The sequence below is a fragment of the Larimichthys crocea genome, chromosome XVI, assembly GCF_000972845.2.
Source record: "Larimichthys crocea isolate SSNF chromosome XVI, L_crocea_2.0, whole genome shotgun sequence".
Taxonomy (NCBI): Eukaryota; Metazoa; Chordata; class Actinopteri; family Sciaenidae; genus Larimichthys; species Larimichthys crocea.
Window position 1 is genome coordinate 22,834,376 of NC_040026.1, and position 9,499 is coordinate 22,843,874.

Sequence of the window (9,499 nt, forward strand, 5' to 3'; positions counted from 1 at the left end):
GGAAGAATTTAAAAAACAACACAAATATTCAGTTCAAGAAGAAATACAAAAACAAATATTTGTTTATTTTCCTGAGGTTAAAGAATGAGGACGGACAGTGATGATGTTTAGTGTAGTACATTTTTAGGCTGCTATCTGTTGTAATATTGTCTGTGTGTCTTGTGTCTGTTTCTTATTTTGTGCTGCTGTCTGTCTGTCTGTCTGTCTGTCTGTCTGTCTGTCTGGACCAGGACTCCCTTGAAAAAAAAAGGTTTTTAATCTCAATGGAACCTTTCCTGCTTGAATAAAGGTTTAAATAAAAAATAAAATAATTAGGATACATACATAAATGTATATATGTACATGCATGTATGCATGAATATGTGAATGTATATAGAAATATATGTACAGGAGACAGTCTATACATTACTTAAAAAGTAGAGAATAACGTAAGAATGATTTGTAGTACAGAGAACTTCATAATTGAGTTTGTGTGTGTGTGCAGGTTTTCTTTTTTACTTTTACATGTTTGAAATTAAAGATTTAATTAATTAGATAAATTACAGATTTAAGTAGGAAGCCAAGATTGTTATTTTATACTATTTTAAAAAATGCTTATAAATGACATTTGTTCAATTTAATATCCATAAAACAAAGTGTTCTCATCTTTGAATTCCATGTTTTGAATTTGAAAATTCATTAAGTCTCCTGTTTTAGATATTATTTAAAGAGAGAGAAAGAGGTTAAATGAGATAATTATTCCTTTTTTTGAACCTAGATCCTCAAACAAACAAAAAGCAAACATCAGTGTGTTATGTATCCATCTAATGTAATGCAAGAAAGTCGCTTATTTAAAGTCAAACACTGAAACTAAAAGTGGAGAATAGACAGATCCTTTATGTCTGACAAACCCCAAAAATGTTTGAAATTAAAAACTGTGTATCTGTCATCAGAGTGACTATATGTATGTGGATGTAATAGAAAAAAGTAGTTTGAATTAGAGGCAAAGTAAAATCTTTATTTTGGATGCTGAGACGGTCACAGTGAAAGGCTGCACCTCCGTAAACAGACTGAGGGACATCAAATCTAAAAAACATGACAGAATTATCTGAGGTCTGCACGTCTATGACGGTTAAAATAAAGACATGACTGTGCTTCTTTTGAGAGTGTGGAGAGGAAAAGTTTGTGGCACTTGTCTGATAACTTAAGAGGGTCACAGCTTGAAGCCTGTCGATGCCCAACAAGTGAAAATCTCTGGAGGTGAACATCAGTTTGTGTTAAAATAAGACAATCCAAAGCTGTCCGTTGAACTGATTTAATGCCCTTTGATGTGAGGTGTGACAGATATAGCAGCAGGGTGAATTCAGTATTTTATAGTGTCAACATGTTTTTCTGTGGAGTCATTTGAATTGTTTCTAACTGCGTAGATGCCTTCAACACATTTTCTGGGTCACGTTCTCAATCATAAGTGCATTTCAAAGACACGTCTCATCCTCGTACTGAAAAACAAATATCAGAGCTGAGCGGCCGATCAAAGTTAATTCAGGTTTTTTTTGTTGCAAGAGACAAGACAAAATCCTTAAAATACAAAATATTTATTTTGAAAATGTCTTTATAAGAGAAAAAACAAAACAAAAAAATTAAAACCAAATCAAAACCATACAAATTGTTTGGTTACTAGCATACCAGGCTAGTGCTAGGAACTAACAATGGAGGATTGCTCACTCAGGGAAACCTCAGACGCTCAGAGGCGATGGATACATCTCCACCTCCGCCCTTTTCGATTTCGTATCGCACCCAAAACACTGGAGGCAAACAGAAAGCGCCCAAAAAGTGGCACTAGTGGTGAAATGGCATCCTGTCTGCATGAAGCAGGGCGGGCAGACGTGGCAACCTTCTGAATTTCTTTTTTTTTTTTAAACAAAAACACAAAACCAAAAACAAATAAAGTGAGTTTAATACATATCTGAAATACAGCGGGTACGTAACTGTTGGCATTGATATGGTGAGGGGAAAAAAAAAATAAAAACAGAGGGAGCTCTTTGACCAAAACTCAGAATCCCAAGGAGTATCCCAACCTTCCAAAAACTGAACAGTGTGCTTCTGAAAGATACGGACGAGAAGGAGGAGAGAGCCTCGCGTCTGCGCGCGCAGTCGGCAGCGCAGTCGGAGGCCGCAGAGGTCAATGTTGCACCTTTGAGGTTGCAGTGGAGTCAGCTCAAGGCTTGGTAAGCCCAACCCTATAAGCAGATATAAACATATATGTATTCTTAAACCTTTTAATCTTTTTATTGTGGTTGTACAATATTCCCTGATGGCCTGATTTGGCCGCTGAGTGTTATACAGAATCCTGAAGAGATATCAAAATTAAGAGGGAAAAAAAAAACAAAAAAACAAAACAAAACAGAAACGAGAGAAGTGATGAAATTGTCCGTTGAGGGAGAGGAAGAGGAGGAGGAGGAGAAGGAGGCGGAGGGGGGAGTTTGATGGGGGAATCCTGTTTGTTGCAGTTTGTGGGACTTTTCGTTGCTCTCCCTCGTCCCCGTCTTTAAAATGTTACACACGCTGGTCAAAACACACACAGTTCCTCCATCGCACTGCCGTGGCAATCTGCTCTGAGGGAGAGACGACAAACAGTTAGTATGAAGAGCATGAAGCCACGCTGCTGCTCTGGAAAACCTTTTTAATCCTGAAGAACAATCATCTCTTTTTTCTTATAAAAAGGAATACTGACACACAAAATGCAGCGATGTGATCTGGGTTTAATAAAAAAAACAGGTTCCCCTGTGGCATCACCATGAAGAACTACTTATTTATTTACCTATGTCAGCTTCTTGGCTTTGTTGTAAAGTGAATCCACGACTTTGCTCATGTTCTGAATTGTTTCCAAGGCTGCTTCGTATGTTTTGTCCACCGGGGGCTCTTCAAATATGATCAGGACGCCTTCACCTTGGTCGAGGATTCCTGCGGCAGTGTCATAAAAACAGATTACAGCACACTCAAAGACTCCTGCTCCGGCTGTGAAGAGTGAATGTTTTTACAGGAACAGGCAAGTCCGATTACCGTGAAACTTTTTGTCCAGAATCATCTGTGATAATTTCCTCTCGACGTCTCCCTGCAGAAGACAAACAAGTGAATAATTCATCCACAGTTTGAGTCATAACTGAAGAAAACGGTGATCTGCAGAGACGCTTACCTTTGACAGTTTGATAAGACCTGATATGTGTTCTATCTGAAAACAGAGAGGCAAATGAAATGATCATCATGTTCTGTCTGTACATACAGATTATGGAGATGATGGCTCAGTGTTAGCACAGTCAGATTATAAGTGGCATTAAACAGCAGGTAAGAGATGACTCGTAGGAAAGTGGGATTGCATAACGTAAACAAAAAGGAACAAAGAGAATGCAGCTGAACATGAAAAACATGCAAAGGCTTAAACGCAGTGCTTACCTGTACTCTGGAAAAAGGTTCGATGACTCGGATGAGGTTTTGTTCCAGCAGGTTGTCGTACAACTTGGCCAGGTGAGTGTTGATGATGGGGTCGTCCCTCAGCTCTGCTCTGTACTCTGTGAGGGCCTGGAGGAAGCAAACGAAGGCTTTGGTCATTGTATGATCAGCAGGTATAATCTACCTGACATTTCTGTGTGTGCTACACAACACACAGCAGGCAGAAGAAGCTGCAGCTGAATGGAAGTTGACATTCAAAGAGGTTCTTACCTTTTCAAAGTCTGCTAATGATCGGTTCTTGCTGGCCTGGGCGACACATTTCAGGGCGTCTGTCTGGATGGAAAACAACAACAAAGAAAATCTAAATGTCTTCCTACAGAAACACACACCACAGTGCAGTGAAGATCAGTTTCTTTCAAACATAAATGTTCACAGGTGAGTGTTGTATGTTGGTACTTGCCTGTCGGCCGGCGTATCGCAGGGCCAGTTTCCCGCTGATCAGGGACTGAACCTCCTCTGGTCTGAAACAGATAATCAGCATATATGAACTCAATAACGTTCCCACAATCCCGATGCTGGGACGCTGACGTAACATCGAGCATCTACTCACAGGTTGAGAACAATTTTGCACAGGAGCATGTATTTGAGTGCTGTGATGGCTCTGGGGCTGTCGATGGAGTCGTAGCCCTCGAAGGCCTCGAAGAAGTAGGAGTAGGCCGTCTTCCAGTCCTTCTCCTCGGCTGCGTGGATGATCCCTGCAACAGAGGCGACACGGCGGGATGATCAGCATCAAATCAAGGAGAACACAGAGCACTTTATATTATAATATAATGTGGGAAGCTACAGAAGCTCTAGCCGTGAGCCATCGCTGTGTTGAGAGTCATGAATAAGCAAGACGCTGCCGTCACACACTGATGAACACAAAGTGTGTGAAGCTGAGATCAGCATCAAACGAGCAGAGTCACCCAAGAACAAACCAGATGTAGAGTTTTGAGTCATATTAATTTGAATCAATCAAAATAATGAAGAAGAGTCGAGTGTAGAATCTGCATCCTGCACAGAGTTCAGTCCTGCACGGCGCCCCCCAGTGGTGGAATCAATCAGAGACAGTGTGTGGTGGAGAACAGGGACTGCCATCTTTCTACAAACACGCTGTCATCATATAAAATCTTTAATAAATAAACCTTACATTCTGTTATTACTGCTTTATTATACACATGACCTGGAAGCTTACTGACCGTGCTATGACAAGTCAAAATATGAAATTATCAGAGTTATTTGGGGATTTTTAACATGACTTTATCTGTCACCTCACACACTGACAAACTGTGCGAACAGCGAACACGTCTCACCTGACTGCATGTCCAGAGCTGCCTGGAGCTTTGGAGGACAGTAGATGGCGTTGGCGGTGGTCCTGGCTGAGGTGAGGGCTGCGCGGGCCTTGGGCAGGTTGCTGAGAGCGTGGTATGTCTTACTTTCGAGCAGCTGGACCTCCACCAGAAGAGCTTTGTCATCCATCTTTTTCAGCTCCTGGAGCAACTGGGAGCCTAAAGGAGGGGAGACGTGAACAAAGGAGAGCTAATGAGATGCAAATTAACTGTTGCAATAACTTTGTACAATGCTGAGTAAACAGCTCGGGGCTGGATGTCCAATCACAGTCCTGATATGTGCTGTTCCTCCTCCTCTCTCTACAAGCAAAACCATTTGTTTAGAAGATACTGCAGGCAATTTGTGTTTTAATAAGGGCCATGATGTTCAATACAAACATGAGTTAATAACAATGCCTGTCTGTTTATATAAAGCCTCTGAAGACGGATGCTGCCATTTACCGACAGTGTCTCTGAACACTCACCGAGCGCCAAGGCCTCCTGGTATCGCTTGGTGTCAAAATAGAGTGAGATCAGTCGTGCCTGAAAGAGGAGAGATTACTATGAGACAAGTCAGCTTTAAGAAGAGCTGCAACAAGTATGCTGACAGACAATCAAACAGCATCAGTAAAGCCCCAGCACGGCTCTACGTCTGACAGATTTACTAAACTGACTCCTTCATGTTTAATAACTGTCACAGATTGTGACACTCGTCACATCTATGGGTGATTTCTTTTGCTGAATATTTTCCAGGGATTTCACAAACTCAACACGTTTGATCTTTTTCATTTTTCTTTGAAAATCATTCACAGAAGTTTAGATTATTACGGTCGATGTAATCCAAAGAGAAGAGGTGCAGCAGCTACGAGCGGATTTCCATCTGAAGTTACTGGCCAGGTAGAGACAAACAAAAAAACCTGGAGCTCTACACACAGACAAAGACTTCACTGACATTCTGATCCGGTTAGATTCCAACGGTCTGATAAAACGATGCAGATACTTGGTGACATCTGAGGGAGTGGACACGTTTTCAGCTCATGGCTCTTCAAAATGTCAAGTCGTTACGAAGCAAATCAAGATGTTCAAATGCCACTCGCACGCTTCTTGGAAGAACGTGCTAAATTACAGACATTTCAGAGAATTACATTTCAGAGGAGGTGAGCCGACTGTTCTCACAGGAGGAGCGCGACACGTAGAAGTGATAATGGTTTTATTTAAAATGCCTGGAGCTGCATGACATTACTGAGGCTGCTGCTGCTGCTGGTGCAGAAACGTGTCGTGTGAGGGTCTGAAAAGAAACTTGTTGATGCTCCGGATGGATTAAAACTTCATTAAACATCTCAACGTGATGCAATCTGTTAGGAGAAACGCACCGAGCAGATGAATGTGGAAACACTTTACGAGTAAGGAAGGTGGATGTTATCCAAGTACACGAGGACTTCTGTCTGTTAGGCTGAGCTCCTATCACATCATTCAGGATGTGTGGAGGTAAACATGGCCTGTCTGAGGAGAGTCCCTCTACATACAGAGAATACGAATGCAAAGTCTTGTTTTGCATTTCAGCCAAAGGCTGCAGATCCTCCAGGCTGTGAGTGTGAAGCTGCTGGCAGTCATCGCGGTGATGTCATTACAGATTGTATTAGCATGTCTCATGGTCACGTTCTTCGGGCAGAGTTCGTGCTTTGACACGTTTTCGTTTGGTTTTATTAATTAATGCCAGCGTCGCATTTCTACTAATAACCAAACTGTCTGAAAATCACAGCGTGTCTCACTACTGGAGTCACTCGTGTTTATGTTTGGGGATATCGCTTTTGTTTTCAGCGTCACTGATCATGAACGGTGTCGTATGAAGCTCGGGCAAACAGAAAAACTCACATTGATATTTCTGCCTCAGCATAACGCCGTAACAACATCACCGGTGTGTCAGAAGTTGCCTGATAAGTTTGAACTCTCCGCAGGATATCACAGGGTCATGTTCCCTTTAAGGGCCTTATGTTTCAGCGACGTCTCATCGCAGAGGATCCAGTTACATGTCTGACATGTGACAGCGCCTACAGGCTGATTCTAGACCTCCATACCTCCAGTGCCTGTCGTAGGAAGGTTCTCTTCTCCGCCTTGGCCCACTCGATGCATTCGAGACACAGCTCCACCTCCTGCCCCGTCGCTGCCTCCATGTCGAGGAAGAGGTCCAGCAGAGAGCGGACCAGCCGGGCCGCCTTGGCTTTGCTGATGGAGATCAGGAAAGGCCTCACAAATTTCAGCAGACCCCCGAGTTCTGAGGACGACAAACAACAAATATTTCAGAAGAGCAGACACAGAATTACTTCCACTAATTAGATTTCTGATGATAAGTTTGACTCGTTCACCTGCAGCTTGTCCGGTTTTGGCCAGGAGCGTCCCAAGCTCCAGGATGCTCTGTTCTTTAACCCTGACAGCTTCCTCATCGTTCTCCTGAACGTCTCTCCTCACTGCGCAGAGAAAGGCAACAAGTTGACATCAGACAGCAACTCACCTACTTAACTCGCAACTTATGCAATTTGAGTTTTTTTTTTTTTCCAAACGGTCTGAGCGGCCCTGCGTGAGACATTCACTCCATCAGCACGAGAGAGCAGACTCAGTCACGTTTAGTGAAGTCACAAGATGTTTTTAATTGACATCATCTCACTGAGCTGACAGACGAGATCGCAGATCCAGCTGTTCCTCTTACAATAACTGTCTGTGTGACAGTCAGACTGATATATTCTATGAATATATTCTATTTACAATCTTCTGTAATCTGACACAAACATGGTCAATCATTTTTTGCAGGTGTTGCACATTGTTTAACTGTAAATTTGATCTTTTATAACCTTTAATATATATGTTTTTGTTCATAATAGATGGTTACTTGTTTCAGGGTTCCCACACCTTTTTCCATGAACAAATTCAAGCACTCTTCAAGCACCTTCAAGCACCAGTTTTTCCATTTTTCCAGCACCTTTAAATAGGTAGCCTACTAGTTGTGTTTGCCATGATGGTCATGGGAAGCGCAGCGGTGCCACTGTATGGCATAATAATAATATGGGTCTAATTAGCATTATTTCATATGGTGGTAGATTGACTGTTTTGATTTTTAACTAATTGTGAATTGGCTTGTATTTGTCAGCTTGTGAGCGGTGTATTGTGTAACTACCATAGCGCAATAACAGTGACAAATAGACATCACACAAAATTCAAGCATTTTCACAACCTTGAAAACACTGAATTGAAATTCAAGCATTTTCAAGGAATTCAAGCACCCGTGGGAACCCTGATTCAAGCATTTTCACAACCTTGAAAACACTGAATTGAAATTCAAGCATTTTCAAGGAATTCAAGCACCCGTGGGAACCCTGATTCAAGCATTTTCGCAACCTTGAAAACACTGAATTGAAATTCAAGCATTTTCAAGGAATTCAAGCACCCGTGGGAACCCTGTCTGACACAAACATGTTCAATCACTTTCTGCAGTTGTTGCACATTGTTTAACTGTAAATTTGATCTTTTATAACCTTTAATATATATGTTTTTGTTCGTAATAGATGGTTACATGTGTTGTTTTTGTTTGTTTGTGTACTGGAGTATTGTTATTGGAGTATAAATCATTTCCTCCTGGGATTATTAAATATTTCTGATATAAAGAGCAAAGCCTGATGATGAAGCTGGAGACAGTGAATCAGATTTGTGTTTGATTGAATCTGAGTTGATATAAAATCAGTGTTTGATCAGCTGAGAGGAACAAACAGGTGACAGCTCCTGTAGCTGTAGTGACAGTGCAAGTTTGAAGAGTTCCCAGCACGCAGGGATCTAATCAAAGCTCCGGTTAATGACCGCAAACACACGCACACAGCTCCGGCTGATCACGCACACACGTCCCGGGGATGAGTGAGCCTGTGTCGGTCAGTCTGAGCCCGGTGAGGACGGTGAACGGCTCCTGACAACAAGCTAAAGACGTTAGCCACCGTTAGCTCCCGTGCTAACGTGACAGTGTAAAGTAGAGCTAACGGCAGCTAGCCCGGAGACCGTGACAACAGCAGCACGGCACAGACAGACTTTAATAATAATAATAAATAAATATAAAAACATAACAACACCGATAACTGCTGCTTGTTTCCCGCCGGGCCTGCAGAGAGCGGAGCGGCTAACGAGCTAACCCCGTTAGCCGCCGCTCAGCAGTGAGTCAGCACGGCACAGACCGGCTCGGTCCACCGGGGCTAAACACGGCGAACCTCACCGGGAACCGGCCCGTTACCGCGGCCCCGCCTCTAACGAAGCCTCCCGCCGGACACCTACCTATCGAGTGGAGGATGTCGATGGAGGCGTCGCGGTCCGTGCTGATGAGAGACTGAGCTCTCTGAAACTCCACCACTGCTGCGGCCGCCATCTTCCCTATTCAAAACGCTGCTGAATGAAAACCTGCGTGCGCTGCGGGGCGGCTACGTCACCGCGTACGTGACGTCATGCCGGGGGTTTCTAAGGCAGCTGGGAAATGTAGTCATACCCCCCTCCAAAAAAAACAACAACAGGTAAACATGCATCAGATCAGACGCCCTGATTTCAACGACGAGTCTTCAGTGGTAAAATAGGACCACAATTCATTTTTAGTCAATATTTTGTCTCAATATTCAATTATTTTTTTATTAGAAAGATAAAAACAGACAAAATCCATCTTTTGTGCATCTAAA

General features: G+C 42.7%; 1 protein-coding gene across 2 annotated transcripts; it reads right to left on the reverse strand.

Annotated features, from left to right (window-relative positions):
* Positions 1-1,280: 1,280 nt before the first annotated feature.
* Positions 1,281-9,259, reverse strand: psmd11b (proteasome 26S subunit, non-ATPase 11b). Of its 2 annotated transcripts, none has more exons than XM_027289578.1 (13): positions 9,108-9,259; positions 7,163-7,264; positions 6,875-7,071; positions 5,282-5,339; positions 4,782-4,976; positions 4,040-4,184; positions 3,890-3,950; positions 3,700-3,762; positions 3,433-3,558; positions 3,176-3,211; positions 3,043-3,094; positions 2,801-2,943; positions 1,281-2,589 (listed from the first exon to the last, which is right to left on the reverse strand). In XM_027289578.1, the coding sequence occupies exons 1-12, from the start codon at positions 9,196-9,198 to the stop codon at positions 2,801-2,803; spliced, it is 1,269 nt and encodes a 422-aa protein (XP_027145379.1). In that variant the 5' UTR covers positions 9,199-9,259; the 3' UTR covers positions 1,281-2,589. The 2 variants fall into 2 exon arrangements, with proteins under 2 accessions (XP_027145379.1, XP_027145378.1); XM_027289577.1 differs by having other exon boundaries at positions 1,281-2,594.
* Positions 9,260-9,499: the final 240 nt, after the last annotated feature.

Coding starts and splice junctions, on each gene's coding strand:
- psmd11b (XM_027289578.1), bottom strand. CDS start 9,198: ATGGCGGCCGCAGCAGTGGTGGAGTTTCAGAGAGCTCAGTCTCTCATC. Junction 7,072..7,162: donor CAAAACCGGACAAGCTGCAG/GTGAACGAGTCA, acceptor TGTCGTCCTCAG/AACTCGGGGGTCTGCTGAAA. Junction 5,340..6,874: donor TCCTACGACAGGCACTGGAG/GTATGGAGGTCT, acceptor CTCCTCTTTCAG/GCACGACTGATCTCACTCTA.